At 37.3% G+C, this 17,782-nt stretch overlaps 1 protein-coding gene across 1 annotated transcript in view; it reads right to left on the minus strand.

The window, feature by feature from the left end:
• LOC101166504 (glutamate receptor ionotropic, NMDA 2C) overlaps window positions 1-17,782 on the minus strand; it is an 85,842-nt gene that overhangs the window by 48,635 nt on the left and 19,425 nt on the right. Inside the window, exons 2-3 of the mRNA XM_078938160.1 lie at window positions 15,148-15,495; window positions 13,676-13,774 (exon numbers count right to left, since the gene is read on the minus strand). Coding sequence (XP_078794286.1) covers window positions 13,676-13,774; window positions 15,148-15,483 — 435 coding nt within the window. The 5' untranslated portion in view covers window positions 15,484-15,495. The remainder of the gene's footprint in view (window positions 1-13,675; window positions 13,775-15,147; window positions 15,496-17,782) is intronic.

Consider the following 17,782-nt stretch of genomic DNA (forward strand, 5'->3'; position numbering starts at 1 on the left):
CGTTGATAACTGAGGGTTTCTTTGAGCATTATAAATTAAATTATTTTTATCTTAAAAAATCATGGATCAAGAAAGGTTAAAATGAAAAAAGGAATTTGGTGATTGGTCAATTCTGGGACATTTAATTTACCATCCCCTTGACAGGAAAAAACACTCTAGAAGGTTTTTTATGTAATTGGGAATAATGAAGGGGTTGAGGATTGCTCATTTGTCTAGATTTTTATTTATTTTATTTTATTTGATCAGACAATAACCGATTGAGGTCAAAGTTTCTTTTTCAAGGGCAACCTTGACAAAAGCTCAGCAGAACATGTCATAAAAAAATAAAAAATAAAAAGCCAAAAGAAAATAAAAACCGACATAAAACTGGCATTTGGCATTAATAATAGAAGACCAGCAATTAGGAACATAAACACTTTAAAAGATTCTTTTTGGATTTTTTTCATTATGGACCTTTGAACATGACACTCTAAAAATAATAAATAGTTCCTTCAAAATAATAATTTGTGGCCACAAATGATCATTTTTGCATTGAGTTTGTGTGTTTTTTATGTTTGTTAATTGTAACTACAGTTAAAAATGACCTTTGCAGCTAAAACACCGGCACATTTGCAGAAGGGTTCATTGATGTGAATTATTTCTCTTCAAATAAATATTAAATAAAGTACATTTTTTTTGTTTTGTGGGCAAATATTAGCATTTAATGTGCGAACACATTAGCATTTTCTGCGCACAAATTAGTATTTTGTGGGGACAATTTAGGTTTTCTTTTATATCGTCAATTGTTACTACTAATTTGTGGCCACACAATGCTAATTGCTGTGCACAAAATGGTAATTTGAGTATGAGTTTTTATTTCAAACAAATCCTTTAAAAGCAAACAGGAAATATCTAAAAGTGATGTCAAAAAAGATTTTGTGCTCACAAATAATCAAACTATTCATTTTTGGAAACTTGGCACCAAAAAGAATAAAACTAAACCACTGGATCTGAGTTTGCAGTGTCCCAGGCAGAAGAGGCAGCAGAAAAGCTGGTTTTCCCAAATTGGTCCAAAAACGGGTAATATGCGAATGATAAGAGCTACCTGAACAAAGATCATAACGACTTCTTGACCGTTGTTGAGGAGAATTTAAATAAATTGGAACAAGCTTAAGAAGAGTTTCCAGTGAGTACACCTTTGCATACACAATGAAGGTCACTCTGCTGTGATGTACACATTCACAGTGATGTGTTAGAAACCTTAGAGCACAGTGATGCACCGGGTTTAGTAAAGGCATTTTGTAGAGGCATGCACATGAAAAAAATCCCCATAATCCAACAAAGGTAAAAAGGTTGCAGATAATAGGAGTTTACACGCTCTGAGGAAAAAGCAGGATTCATTTCTGTAATAGAATCCAAGCCTCAGCTTACAGATCCCATTTGCAATATGTGCCTGTAAAGACAACTCCTGATCTAACAAAACATACAAGGTACTTAAGCTTGAAACTGCATCCATGGATTTACCTTGTGCAGCGTGTAATGATGTTATATGTTTTTTTCGGTAATTTGTGTTTATGTGAAAACATCCTGACTTGAGTTTTTTTCAGCATTCAATAGTCAATGTCAGTAAGTGTGAATGGAACTGAAGAACAGAATGGCAGACTGCAAATACACAGTCAAAGAGGAGCAAGTATAATGGATTATATCTTTCCCATACAAGTGATGAAAAGACTTTGAGAGATTTCGACATAAATTAATGATATAATAATAAAATAAAATGGAACCTAAATTTGGGACTTGAGGCACGCCTTCAAAGATCTTCATAAATAAGAGCCAGACCCAAGCATTTGAACACACTGTGTTCCATTACGCATATGGTGTAAGATGTGGCTTGATTCAGTGCTTTAGTTGATTTCACTAGTACTCCAAATCTTTTACATTTAAATTTTACAAAAAAATGGATGGCCCAGTTTTTGTTTTGTTGTGATTAGTGTAAAGAGCGTTAAAATTAGATTAGAGTTTGTAGAAATAAATCCAACTAATGGATTTTTCATCAATACTGATTCATCAAATCCTGACTTACACTTTTTCAAAGCTTTTTTTCTCTCCAGGAAATAGATCTGTGTTTCAAATAATTTGCAGTCGTAAATTTTATTAACTTTTTTTTGTTTAAAGTTCCTCCTTTGTATTTTTTTATCAGTATTCTTATATAGTTTTTTTATGATTAAAGTAAATAGCTTTTTGGATGGAAAATGGATAATTACTATTCCATTGAAATGCACAGAAAGAAAAGAGAAAAATCAACAAATAAATAAAACATTCACAGCAAACAAATTTTTTTTATATTTGCTTTCATCTTAATTTTAAATATCCTTGTAGAGTTCAAAAACCTGAAATCGTAAGGTTAAAAGGTTTGGAATGTAATCCCCAATTTTAAATTAACCAATTTTGTGAATTGAGCGTCTGAATGATCTATCCCTGGCTTTTTTTTCCAATAATATGTAATTGAGTTTGGAGATCTGAGCGGCATAGCGGTGCTTCAGGGCAGAAATACACTCGTGATGTAAGAAAGTGAAAAAACATGTAACATGATGGTGTTTAAACTCAGGCTTAATAAACGAGAAACTGCCTTGTTGGAAGTATTTATAAATATATATATAATCTCCCTCTTCCTAGTGAATCATCATCTTCATGTGCAAAGGAATAAGATGAAAAAGAAGACATAATGGCAAACTATTAGGTGCCGCTTGGGACGAGGTCTCAGATCTTTTCAGTCTGTGCGCGTCTCCGAGGTGACTACCTGTCATCTCCTCTTTCTGTTGATCTTTCAGTCTCCCCCAGTTCAGAGGCTGTGCAAAGCCCAGGAGAGCTCCACAGCCCGAGGACTACAAGAATATCACAGAGAAAAATCTCAATATCTTCAGTTTACCTCTGTCTGAGCTTGTATGAGGCTCACCTTTGGAGCAAAGCATCTCCAGACTGTTTCACTGGACTGTACACTATAGTGGCTGTAATTATAGTCATACACAATCATGTCTGGCTGATACAAAAATAAATAAAACTGGTTAGCAGCCATCCTTTCAGCTAATTTTCTTGAGCTTTCTTGAGGTGTGTCATTTGAATTTCAATCAAAATCCATTAAGTTGCATCTGAGCTGCTAAACAAATTAGAGTTTTTGGTCCACTAAGACTATTACTACCTAATTAAACTCAGAATTAAACACACCGGATGACACTGACTTTCTTCTCCATTGTGAATTTTAATAAGAATCACATCAAAGTGACCTTCTTTTCCATGTTGAAATCTCAGAGTAACACACCCACATGAAGAGACAGGGTTCACCCTCCCCTTCTCTCATCCTCCTCTTCCCAGCCGTCTTCTTCCCGCCACCTTGGCAGTGCGGCTGTCACACACAGGCGTAATTAGCAGCCTTACCCCAGGAGCGTATGGTAATGTGACAGGAAGTCTGTGGACATGGTGGCTGCACACATACAGTACGGAGCGAAGTTTGTATGGTCCCTTCCCCTCATTGGAAGGACTTGTTTTGGTCATAATTTACACACAAAACAGTTCTTCCAAATTAATGTCAGTTTTGGATGACTTCTTTGAAAATGTATGTGTTGATTGAATAAAGTCTTACTTGTAACCATTCTCACAATAAAGTAAAATAAATTTTCTGTTCTGACCAGATTAAATGTAAGATTTGTTTTAGAAGTTTTTTGAAATAATTTTTTTACAGTACCTGTCCAAACTAAAAATGTAACATTTGCAGACTAAACACCTCTAAGTTTGGATCTGTTTGTTTCCTAAGTGACATCTTAAATTGATTCTTAAATCAACACACACACAAAAATTACAATAACATTTATTTATGAGATATAAAACGTATCAATCATGATACGTTGGTTAATTTAAATACGTTTTTATTAATAAATAAATATTGACATGAGTGTTGAGGAAAAAGCACCTTATTTACCCACTGTCTTAAATGTGATGCATGCATTTATAACATGGAGGAACTGTTTTTTTTAAGTATCATCAACAAATGTTGAAGTCTTTCATTGCAGATAGTAGTCATTCAAAAAATGAAAAACAATATTTGAGTTAGTCTCACCATAAAATTTCAAAAATTAGCAAAACTTTTCCCACCAAAAATGTTCTTGAGATTTCATTGTGGCAGCCATATTGAAAAGCCCTTCTACTGCCCCTAGTGGAATCATGAAGAACTGCAGACCAAGTTATATCCAATGGGAAAGTTTGGACCACGATCAGGAGTCTAGGGGTATCAAACATGAAAAATGTGTAATATTGGTTTAATTAGTTAAATCTTTTAAATGTGTTACTTTTCTTTTTTTTTATTTATCTTTTAAATGTGTCCTTTTTAAATGTCTAAAAGTCTCAAAAATAGCTTACAACACATTACTTTCTAATCAGTAAAAGGCTTTGGTTCCAAAATGTTACCATTAACAAGGGATTTTTTTTTTACTAATTACAATGAAACAAGTAACATCTCTGGAAACTATGTAGTGAAAGATCATCAAAATTCTGCAATTTTAATTAGTTTATTTTGGAAGAAAACCAGAAAGTCATACTGAACTGAATTGTTTTGTGGTAGTAGCACCATAAAATGATGAACTTCCTGATCAAAAACATCTCTTGAGATTTACTTATCAATTTTTTAACAACAGAAGCAAAATTCTTAAAGACAAGAGTTTGATCCTCTGATAAAAGACAATCGCCTTGCTCTGCAAAAAAAAGCTCTGATGCACAAACAATTGTTTTTAAAGAATGGACTTCTCCTGACACATTCTGCAGATCATGCAAACAAGATAAGCAGGTTAAAATACTTTTACAGTAAAATATCAGTAAAATAAGAAAAAGAAAAATAAGAAACACTCATAAAAATCCACAGATGTGTCGATGGAGATTACCCAGTTTTAGAGGAATTTAGAGCACAAAAATAAACCATTTTTACAGTCTGGGGTCATAGTTCTATCGACATAAATGATCGTGCTGCATAAAATGTTTTTGTTGCTGAAAATTTACGTTGAAGCTTTCTCTACTTTTGAGCACCAGAACCTTAACTGTTCTAAAACCAGCATTAATGCTCGGCTAAAATTCAGTGTCATGTATGCTCTTTTTACAAGTGTGAGTGAGCAGCAGCAGAGTTTGGCACAGACTGGAGGCTGTGAAGTTCCCCCCTGAATCAAACTTGTGAAGAGACTGCTACAACAACAATGCAAGTGAAAGCCACTCAAAGCCTGTATAATTATGTCAAACTCCGCCTTTGACACCAGAGTTCTTAACTTAGAATTTTTTCGCTGGAAAAAGAAATTGCCTCTCTGCGGTTATAAAGAAGCTCAAGAGGCACCAATCTGTAAAAAAAAAAAAGACTCAATAGGATGGATCAGCATGTGGTACCATTGCAGCGTCTTATCTGGGAGATGCTGTTTCTCAAAGTGTCCAAGCAGGTAAATCTTCAATGAAAGCAGCGATGCATCACCAAATCCTCACATGAGCAGCTGAGTATGAAAAAACAGATTACGTGTCTATGAGAAAACGTAGAATTTGATAAAAAGGGAAAACTGAAATCGAGCCCTGAGGAGTTCCACGTAACATTTAAATGATAGAGAATTGAAATTGAGAGTAATTTTTATAGACTGAAGCTTAGAAACAAACTTTATGGAAGACACAATGGGGCAAGTCTTCCCAGAATTTACTAGATTTTTGTTCTCATTTTGTCTCTCATATAGTTGAGGTATACCTATGATGAAAATGACAGGCCTCTCTCATCTTTTTAAGTGGGAGAACTTGCACTGATGTTAAATACTTGCACTGTATTTAACATCAGTGTTGAGGGAGTGATTCATGCAACATTTCCAGTTGGCCTGACCACCTCTCTGATAATATCAGAAGTCAAAACTCTGTCTCCCCCCCGGTCATCGACGGAAACCATCTCCAGAATTCTAAACACACTACATCTCCCAGCAATCCCAGCACACAGTTTCTGGATGCCACACACCTGACTTTTATTTGCAATCACTTACAGTAATACTTAAGCACTGTACTGAGTCTCACTCTGTGCGAAGTGTTGTTTGTGCCACTCTGCCTGCATTACCAAGTGTTATATCCAGAGCTGATCTTCTGATTTCCTCACCCACTTTTGTCTCTGACTCAGTTTGCCTGCCCCACGTTTCACCTGAATCCTGACTACTCCAGTCCCTTCTCTGATGCTTCCATGAAGGCCCCTGCCTGCCTGACCTTGATTTAGCTTTGTGGACTTTTAGCTGAGCTAAAAAAACCTGCTGCAGTTGGAACCAGCCATCTGCCTGGTTTGTGACAAATAACAGGAACGTGCACGCAAAGGGCCCTAAAGGCTTGAGCAACTTTTGTTTTTTGTTTTTTATTTTACTTCTGCTTTTTATTAGCATTAATAAATTCCTGTTAGAGATGCAAGAATGAAACATTGGTACAAAGCTCCCACTGTATTCTATTGTAGCCATTTCTGTGTTATACTGGGATTCTGAGCTGCTGCTTCTGTCTTTGTAGCTACACTTGAACTCAGAGACAGAGCGTCAGGAACAGCGTGAAACTGATGTCCCACAGAGAACTTATGAGACGTGACAGTGAAGCTGTCTCTCTTCAGCTACTTGAATCTGAGAGTTATGGTCTAACTAGTGACCAGTCACTGATATTTCAGAAAAACTCTATATTAGTCAAGAAGTCAGTAACTACTTTTGCCAGACGTCTGAACACGGCCCCTCAATTTAACCGAGCGGATTGAGCAGGGACAGGAAGTTGGATACAAACTACAAAATTATCGGTGTTATTTTCAAAATAAATGAATCACATCTATAGCATGTTCATAGGTTCTTCAGTAGGGGTCTGAAACTAAATGTCTTTTTACAGGTATGCTATAGCTGCCTCTGGATTCTACCCTTTGCATTGGTGTTTGCTTGTTTGCAATATTTTAATGCATGATTGAACATTGTCAGTAAAAAAAAAAGTTAGTTTCAAGTTGGTAAAAGGAGTCTGGAAGTTGAGTCACAGCTACTGGACTTTAATTCTTCTTCCTTGAAATGTTTTGCCACTCATCCAAGTGGCTTCATCAGTCTGGAGACAGTTTGTGTGAGCAGTTTTTTTGTCAAATCTGTTTAAACCCAATTGCGTTGAAATAAGAGTTAGAGTTCGTTTAATATAAAATTCTCCCAGCCCTTATAAATCCTTTCCTGTCTAATGCCAATCTTTTCTGATCAGAATTGCCTTCTTTAGATTCAGTGTCATTCAGTTTCACTATTTTTTGAATTAATGTTGCCAATCACAACAAAGGCCCATGTTTAGAGGATAAGATCAAAAAGAGAGTTTAGCTGTGAATCCCAATCTAGAACTAGTCACACTGGATATATACTCCTTCCTTCCTTCCATCACATCACTCCCATTCTCCCGTTTCCAGCAGCTACACTGGCTTTCAGTAGTTTTCAGGATTCAATTCAAAATTCTTCTCTACACCTTCAAAACCCTCCAAAACCTGGCTCCTTCTTATCTTTCTAATCTCCTCCATATTAACACTCCCTCTCGCTCTCTCCGGTCTTCTTTTTCCTTTCAGCTTACCGGCCCTCCGGCCCGTATGGTCACGACCTCCGCAACATTGACTCCTTTACAATTTTTAAATCCTGACCCAAAACGTATCTGTTTAAGCTTGCTTTTCCAGATCACAATTTTCCATCTTCTGCTATCTGATTTTATTAATGATCTCAACTTATTAATTGTTTTTAACATGTTGTGATTTTATTGTGTTTTATTTTTCAACCTGTACTGCGTCCTTGGGTGTTTTGAAAGCCGCTTTAAAATAAAATGTATTTTTATTATTATTATTATTATTATATAGGGCAAAAATGCAGGAAACAAGGCTTGGTGGCAAAAACGTTTAATAAATAAATTTAAACAGGGGAAAAAAAGGGATACATGAAATGACCTGAAAATGTAGAACTGAAAACCAGACACTTCTACCCACTAAAGACAATTAACAAAAATGAAGACAGCTGTGGATGATTAACATGAGACAGAAAATATCCAATAACACGACCGAAGAATCAAACTAAACCCCAAAAATCCTCACAGTAACAGCCTGATAATAACATTAAATATTATTAGTAAGTTCAGCATTCTGGGGATAAAGGTTATATCTGTTAAAATATTACCATCTGTATTGAACTTGATTCATGTTGGCCATGCCAAAATAAATAGCCTTCAGTGTTTTATTGCTTTGGATGTTTTCCAAATCTGTGATAAAGTGAATGAAGTCATGCTGACAATAATTTGTTTACATAAAAAAAAATGACAGTGGTATCATTTTTACTTACACAGGTCACGTAGCTGAGTACCGTAGTTATTTATTAGTACTTTAAAATTTGACTTAATTTCAACTGTTTAAAGGACAAAAAAATGTTTGTTTTTGCTGCCCTTTTTACCTTTTCCGACTTTGAGCCCCTCTTTGATCCTCTGCGCGTCCCTGATTGATAGGATACTGGGCTGTAAGTTTGGAGGTGGCCTCGCCATGAACATGGGTTTCAGCTTCCACAGGGAAAACAGTGTGTCGGCTCTGAGCTTCTCATGACCTGCTTATGGAGTGTCTGATTTCTGGATCATGAGGCCAGGAGAAAGTCAGAAATGAAGTGTTGAGGAGGGCAGACATGTGCTGAATGGCAAACAGAGAAAGCGGGTCAGTCCGGCTGCAGGAACAAGCCCCCAAAAAAGAAACAAACACACCAATCCGGTGAGAAATGTCTGACTTCTTGCACCATTTCATTCCAATATCTGAAGGAGAGCGTGACCTTAGGCTGCAGCCAGCTAAGACAGCTGAAAAATAATCTTGTATTGACTGCCTTGAATCATGATTAATGACATTATATGCCCAAATGCTTGAGTTAAACTCTTATCTTAAAGTACTTTCCCTTTCTCGCTTTGCTTTTGTGTCAGTTTGTCAGCTTCGTTTGAACTTGTATTTATCATCATCAGATACTGTAAGCACTTGTGATTTGGGACTAAAGCAAATCTTTCTTGTTAAATGTCAGAAGGCTACAGTATTTTTGCTAAAAAAAAAGAGATTTAAGGTTTTTTTTTTTGACAAAAGCAATGCAGTTGGGGTCTAGGAGTGTTTTTTTTTTCTTCAAAAGGAAATAAACACAAATCTTTTTCAGGAAGAGAGGCAAGCTGTTCAGAAAAAAAAATTGAGAGTTTGCTAATCTTTTGTTCAACATCTGACAACTTTAAAACATGATTGATTGCTTTGAAATAAAACTCCTGGTGGGATTTTTTTTCCCTATAGGATTGCAGAACCTTTTTATAAAATAAACTTTTTGATTTAAAAAAATAAAAAGTTTTTTTTATCCTGATTTGCTCCTGGGAAAATAAAAAAATTCAGTGTTAATTGCAGGATTCCTGTTAACCTCTTGAGACCTGAGCTGTTGTTTGATATGGATTTTTTTTTATTTCGTAGTCGCAAGGCCCCGGGTAATTAGAATTAACAACAGTGATAATAAAACCCACAATGTGAAGTCCTCATATGTGAACACCAGGTCTCGAGAGGTTAAAAGTGCACTTTAGTGTTAAGTGGTCCTCTTCTCCAGATTCATGTTCATAATCATCCGCAGCTGTTTTAATTTCTGTTAACCCTTGTGCTATCTTAGATGACCCCACCCTTACATTGACGTGTTCTCCCTACCATGACAAAGGTGGAAAGATTTCATGTAATCCATGGACACCAGTGAAGATCACAAATCATTGAAGAAAAGAGGTTCAGAGCACTGTTTAGTGGGTCTAGATGACCCAGCTCCCAACGTTAAAGTGCCTAGGATAGCACAAGGGTTAACTGTCCTCATCCTATAAATGTGTCCGCTCTGTCACCCGTGTGTCGCACTCTTGTAAAGTTATCAGATGTTCGAGTTTCCACTGTCAAGTCTGGTCTCCTGCATTTTAGATTCGTCCTCCACCAGTTCCTGACAGAAAGTGGCTTTTAGGCCCAGCCTGAACCATTGATACAAGGCAGAATGAATCCATGCTTTCATGTTGTCAATACCAGATTCTGACCCTACCATCAATATACCCGAATTTGCCCCCCCCCCATCCCCCTTGATATTCCGTCTGCACCCCCAACATGGGCTGGCTAGATCCAGCCCTGATTCTGATGCTCGGTTTGAACTGCAGCAGATCATCTTGACCATGTCTGCATTCCTAAATGCACTGAAGGCTTTCATGTGATTGGTGTAAAAAGTGCATATATTTGCAATAATCTGGTTTTCAACATTTTTTTAAAAATAAGTCACAAATGAATGATGTTAGGATGGGGTGGGATTATATAAGCTTGATTCTTCCCTCTCCTTTTCAAGCAATAAATCAAGCTCTACTAATTTAGTTAATGATCACTGTATTTAATTAAGCAAATGTGACATGAGTGACGTGTATCATTTCTGTAATGAGTTTGATATATATGTGTAAATTCTTTATTGCTTTGACTACAATGCTTGAAATAAATTAAAATCAATAAATCAAATATTCACTCAGCATGAAGTCCTGGCAGGAAACTTTAATAAAAGTGTAAAATTACACCTCCAATTTGTTGAAGAACAACAGCAGTCATAGCAGTATTTGTTGTACGTAATTTATGTTAGTTAACTTCTAACTTTAAAGCTTCTAGTTGATCCGCCTCGCAGCATTTTTGGCGCTGTCTTTCTCCACACCCCAGAAGAAGACATTTGGAGGCAGCACCCTCTGAAGATCACCCGGCACACTGCAGTGACTGCCAGCCAAGAGCGCAGACGCACTCCACCTCTGATTTCCAGCCCTTCAGAGAGAGAGGCTGCAAAAAAATTTTTTCCCTTCTTTTATTTGTAAGCCCTATTGAATAGTCTTGATGTCTTCTCTCAGCCGTTCCTCGCTCGTTCTCATTTCCTTCCCTTTGCTGCTGCTTGATGTATGTGCCGTCTGACAAAAGACACGCTTCCTCTCCTCCCCTTAGCCTTTTCATCTTGGTCTCATTCCCTCCTTCCTTGTTGTTGCCATAAAAAGAGATCACTAAGACAGGCACCATAAATAGGCGGCCCGTGCGGCTGCCGCTTCTTTTTAAACCCCCATCAAAGATTGTGATCCTCATCAGGCTGTTGATAATTAAGTAGTATTGAGCTCTTTTATCCTTTAAGAGATCCATGCACTCATGCATATGTCTTTTTGCATCCAATACACCTGTCCCATTGTACCGACACCTCTGCCAAGATGTTTTTTCTCCGTTCTGACAACAAAGAAGACTTTACGACAGAGAAATGGAGTGAATGGCAGCACATGGAAGAAGGCTGAGTAAGGCCTTGAACACGCAGACCAGAGAGGAGAGTCTATTGCTGTTTGTGCTAAATAGAGAAGCGTCACTCAGCACTTGGAGCTCTTCAGAAAAACGGTCACCGTCGGACATTTATAATGTGCTGTTTTGTTGCTGCTGTCGAGCAGCAACAATAAATAATCTGGCAAAAACAAGTCACGATTGACTCTGCAAATTACAAACTGGAGGGCGTCGATCAATGACAAAGTTTGTGAGGGGAAATGCTGGAACCAGCACATTTAGGCGAAGCGTCTGTGTCACTTTGGGGTAAAGAAGCAATAAGTTAGAGGAGATATTAAGAGAAATGAAATGAGGATGACACATTATTCTGATAATGTGGTGTTGTCGTTAAACAATGGATGGATGAAACTACGAGCTCCTGATCCAGAGAACACGGATGAGTTCAAACCTTTGGTTCCATCCTTAACAAGTCAAGGTAGTGGACAAAAATTGGGTTAAACAAATTTTGGAATGTGACATATTGGGGAGATTTGGCACAAAAGAACTGGGACACTGTTGCAAAATTTGACTTTTGTTCCTTCACCACAAACTTAAAATAATTTGTCACATCATTAACTACACAGAGTTTTCCCTCTCCCACCCTGGCGTTCCTAATAGGAACAAATAGGTAAAATGGTCCAAACTTCCACTGCACATTTCTCATAATGCAGTTCTCACAGGCTGGCAAAATCTTTTACCTGAAAACAAAATCTTCTACTGAGATTTAAAAACACATCTTTCACTCCTTGGACCAAGGGTGCTATCTGTGAGCTAAAGCAGTGTAGCAGCTCTGTAGAATGATTTAATTCCTGAAATAAAGTGCCTTTGATATGTAAAGTCATGAGATAGCCACTACATCTTCATCTGTGGAAACTGATATTAATGTCACACAACAAATAATCTAAATTTTTGTAAGACAAGATTCTTCCTTCCACAACCAATAAATAGTACAAATTGTTTCCCACGTCATAGCATTAAAAGGAGAAAGCAGTTCTCCTCAGGCTGATGTGGACCTACTAATGAAGAGATGTTGGCCATTCATTTCAGCTTTTATTTTGAAAATTGTGAGTAGAAAAAAAAAGGTGAGTAAAGAAAACTAACAAATGAAAAGTAAGGTTTGTTTGTCATCGCAAAAACTCAAAAAAAGTTTATCCTTCCCACCTCTATTTTAAATTTATAAAAGAAGCGAAGATTATTGGGAAAATGAATATAGATTTTAAAAAAGAAATAAATGGGGGGAAAAAAAGCCTGAAAAAAGACAGGAGTGGGAGTGATCATTTCACTCTCAAAAGAGAGACGGAAGATTTAACTTTGAGGCAGTTAAAAGCTGCCTTCAGGGAGCTGTCAGCAGAGCTTCAGCGCAGCGTCTCCCTCCAATCCCTGCCTCATCCTCACTCACTCTGCCATCCAAATAAAGCAAATCAATCACCCTCCCGCAGCTACAACTCCTCCTGTTTAATACTCATCTATAATGTGACATCTGCAGATACATTTTGATTAACAGGAAGGCGATAAGTACAAAATGGTTTGCAAACTCCTGCCTGTGGTGACATCCACTATTCACAGTTCCACAGCTACATTTTGCTTTGCATTCCTGGTGCTGTTGAAAGGTGAGGAGATGCCGCCACTCGGCTCCACGAGTGTGCTCTCATACGTGTCATACACTGTTTATGCACTGTGCGTCTCTAAGTGAGAGTTGCTTCTATAAATACAAGGTGCTGAAAATGGCAATTAAAGGGAAAGAAGGGCAGGGAAGCATGAAGAGAAAGAAAGAATGGAGTCATTATCCAACTAAATGTAGAGGTAAAGTGATTCCATCTGGTGTCATCAATCTTTTTTTTACAACATAACTACACAGTTTACTGCTTTGCATCTTCTTCTTTAAAAATATACATGTTGAGTCATTGCAAAAGCAACATGCCCAGTTTATTTTCTGTCTGACAGAAGCACAAATCGCTGCAAAGTTTCACTTCCAAAAATGTTTTCCAGACATGGATGAAATGAGCCGATGAGGCTCGACAACTGTAGTCAGTCAATTTTAAGTCATCCAAATGTAATACTCATATGCAGCCAGTTTTAAAGTAGGTTTGGTTGCTTTGACCTATTTAAGTTGGTTTAAACAGAGTGATGCTGCTACAAAAGAGTCCCGACTGAGACTGAGGAGAAGCAAAGCAGATCTCGGTGCAGACCATTTCTCTTGTCTTTATACGTATCTAAAGTCATTTAAGCTGCGAAGTGCAATTTTCTTTCAAAGTTAGAGGTATTTATGGTCCGGGTCAAACTTCAAAGCGTTCAGATGTCAGTGCTGAGGTGTTTTGAGTGTACCTTGAACGGAATGACCACTGCAGAGCCTCCGCTGATGCCCACAATTGGCAGAGCTGTCTGAGTAGAGAGGAAATCCAGGATTTGAGCCACTTCAGCCACCTGAGGAGGAATTTTGCTCAGTGTTGTAGAACAGAAAAGCACATAGCTTCATGAAATTAATTTCCTTTTCAGTCTACTTTATTTCTTGTTTTCTAAATATAGTTAGGCAGATTTTAAGTTATGAGTTGCCATATTTTCTGCACAATAGGGCACCCCAAAATATAAGGCCCACTGTCAATGAACTGTCTGTTTTCAAACTTATGTCATTTAAAAGGCGCAGCAAAACACATAAAACACACTAAGCGAGACTAAAGAGTAAGAGATTAACTGCGATCGCAGTGTTTCTAAAACGTATATGTGAGATCTATACGTTAGCCACTTTAGACACGTTGGTGTATTCTCAAAACCTGTTACCCCCAACTGTGTTAACAACACGTAAACAGACTGCTACCACCAGTTACATGTTAATGTAACTACGCTAACTCCCAACCGCATTTGTAACATACAAAAAAAAGTAGAAAACACTCTAACACCGCTACAGACTAGCCACAACATTTTGACAGACCCTCTCAAAATTGCTTCAACGTCAACAAGCACATCCAGAATTAAACCATAAATAAAGCACTCTAGATTATTAGGTACACTATTGTATTTTGAGGAAAAAAATTATAATAATCAGGGCTTTTAGGTGTGCCTCATAATGTGGAAAATATGTTAACTGCTTTGTTGTTGAAGGTTTGTACTTTATTTTAGAGCTATTGTCTTAAAAACAACTTTTTGCAAATCCAAACTGGGTCATTTATGGGTGGAGTTTGCTTGTTCTGTGTCTCTGGTCTTCACTCTGGAAGAGGTCATACACTCAAAAAGTTGAGTTTGTGATTATGCAGGACTCGTTTTTTTGCAGATGACTGCACATTTTTACATTACAAGAGAAGTTTTTTTTCTCATTGGTTAGCAGAACGTAATGACAGGTATTTATACATTTTTATCAATTGTTTTACTCTGCACTTGACTTCCAAGTATGACCCTTTTCATTAACTTTATGACTGGTGAAAATGTCCTTAACATTTTTCACATTTTTTTCTACCTGCCTTTTTCACAAAAGCTGGTTCCCATGGAGACATGTGATCAACATTTATAGAGTTTTTTCTCATGTGTTTTTTTATCTGCATTAATTACATTACAAAATTAATAAGAAGCACATTTCTGACAAAAACATAATTTTACAGCATGTTTTACGTGATGTTACATTTTCTGATTATCTCTAAAAATAATGTGCTATTTCATGTTTTAGAGAAAGCACACACATATTTATTAAGTCATTTGGCACCGCTCCTTGAAACGTTTATGCTTCAATCTTTTACATAAAATTTCTGCCAGGTGCAGCTGTAGGAAATTGTTATGGATGACCAAATACCACTGAAGATGTTTACCTGAGCACCCACACCTAAGCCCACATCATCCTCAAAGACCACCCCGTGCAGCTTCTCCGTTGCCATGGTATCGCAGAGGCGGGTTAGCAGGTCTCGGGGGTTTGTGTCATTGACCAGGACAGTCACTGGGCTGACCACCACCGGCAGATCCACAAAGTTTTCCCCGCTGAGACGACCTCTGACCTCATTCTGGTAGCTGGAACCGCTGAACACCACCGCCACGTTAATGGACGAGTGGATGAGGAGAGGCCGGGCACGCAGCAGCGGGGAGGAGACGAGCAAGAGGAAGATGTGAGGCCACAGAGAGGTGGAAAAATATCCTCTGTGAATGGTCATGTTGGCAGCTTACTGCCTGGAGAAGAAGGAAAGAAAAAGAGGAAGGAAGATTGAAATCCAAGAAAGCTGCCGCCATGCATACAAGCTGCTTTACCTTCCTGACGATTTTGACATAATGATTTATAATCCAGCGCTACATATCCATCTATTATTCCTCTCCTCTGCTTTATCCCTATTTCTGACCCTTTTGTATGACAGTATTAGCCCTACAGACTCTTGTGTCATCATGAAAACTGTGTGTATGTGTGTTAAATTCTGCGTGCATGTAATCCCCCATAATCCAACACCCAGTGTCATAGTTGTAATCACCTCTCCATCTCCACACATCTCTGATTTAGCACAGATAGACATACAAGGAAACAGTTCAGCCTGAATGCTAGAACTGTCACACAGAAGTCCTCACAGCATCATCCTTCAGATTATGTTAGTTCAGATAGACATCTACCCATCTTTGGTTATTCTCTAGGAATTAAAAAAAAGTACAATGAAAGTCATAACACATTGAAAAACTACAGTAGTGATAAATTAAAGGTGCAGTTTTAATGATTTTGATGTAAATTTGGGTTTAGTTTGAATAAAGGCAATATTCACACTGATGTATATTTTAAGTGTCAGCTTTGTGTTAAAAAAAATTACATTCACAGTACAATTGTACGGAACCACTAACGGGCCATTGAAGAAAAAATAATTTTGAAGTTAAAAAACAAAAAATATAAGTAAAAAACAAAAGAAATTAGTAAAAAAAAATTTGTAGTAAAAAAAAAAAGTAACTGGTGCGAAAAAAGATGATAGAGTAAACTCTATTGATATCGGTGGATGCATGCAAAGCGCGTTCAAAATGGGCTGCAAATGCCAAATTATATTTAGCATTTGGATTCTTATGACTGACCAAAGCCATTTGGTATTTGTATTAATGGCTGTTAGTAACTGGTAAAAAATAAAAAATAAATAAATAAAAAAAACTAACAGGTGCGCACTCAATTCTTACAATGGAGTTTTAGGGCCACCACAAAAGTCCAATTACGAGATTTTAACTCGTAAATTTACGAGAAAAAAATCTCGTACATTTATGAGAAAAAAACTCAAGATTGAAGTTGAGCATACAGAGCAGCAAGTGAACGCCGCGCAGCAGCAGAGCAGACCAACGTAACTCAATTGAACAGGTAAACTGAAGGTTTATTAATGTTCCAAATGTTTGGAAGCTTATTTGTTTGATTTACGATTTATTAATGTTTTATTTATTGATGGGTGGTTTGCAGGATCTCTGCAGCCCCTTGATGAAGACATCGGTATCCCTGCAGCTGTCCACTTCAATCCTTTCTTCCTCCATTAAAGACAAGATCTCTACGTTTGTGTGATGCTTCCGTCTTAGAAGGAGCACTTTTGGCATTTGGCAACGTTCTAATGCTAATATAATTTAATAATTATATTAGCAATTAATTTAATTCCTCTTTATTGATTTATGTTGAAACGGGACGTTTCATCTGGAGGAGGGGGCGTATATAATACTGTTTACTTCCACATTGGTGTTCGGATGACAGGTTCATGACGTAAGGTGACAAATGAACTTCAGGTTATGTAAATGAAAAGGAAAATAAAGGCTGCAGCCGTTTTCTACACCCAAACGTGTCTCTGAGCCCCTAATTTTACATATAAAATTCCGCTTTACTGACAGCGAAAGCCGGCTCCACTGAAAATAATCTGATTTTGAGTCGCTAAAATGTTCAAAATCTCTTTGTTTTTTAAACCTTTCAGGAAATAAAGCTTCACAAAAGGCTCCACATATTTCATCTTCAAGCTAGGCTCCGATAAACAGACAACTTTGGTGTTTTGTCCTCGTTAATCTATAACTTTTTTCTCGTAATTTTACGAGATTTTAAGTCGTATATTTATGAGTTTTATCTCGTAACTTTACAAGATAAAAACCCGCAAATTCATGAATTAAAATCTTGTAATTTAACCGTTATGACTTTCTTTCTCGTAAATTTACGACTTAACCCTTGTGCTATCTTAGATGACCCCAACCTTACTTTGACGTGTTATTCCTACCATGACAAAGGTGGATAAAGGTGGAAAGATTTCATGTAATCCATGGACACCTGTGAAGATCACAAATCATTGAAGAAAAAAGGTTCATCGCACTGTCTAGTGGGTCTAGATGACCCAACTCCCAATGGTAAAGTGCCTAGGATAGCACAAGGTTTACAAGTCGTAATTTAAAGACTTTTTTTGTAAACTGACCCTAAAACTCTGCCGTAGATACACTGACCAAAAATATAAACGCAACACTTTTGTTATT

The sequence above is a fragment of the Oryzias latipes genome, chromosome 19 (genome assembly GCF_053564925.1).
Source record: "Oryzias latipes strain Hd-rR chromosome 19, Olatipes_Hd-rR_3.1".
NCBI classification, from domain to species: Eukaryota; Metazoa; Chordata; class Actinopteri; order Beloniformes; family Adrianichthyidae; genus Oryzias; species Oryzias latipes.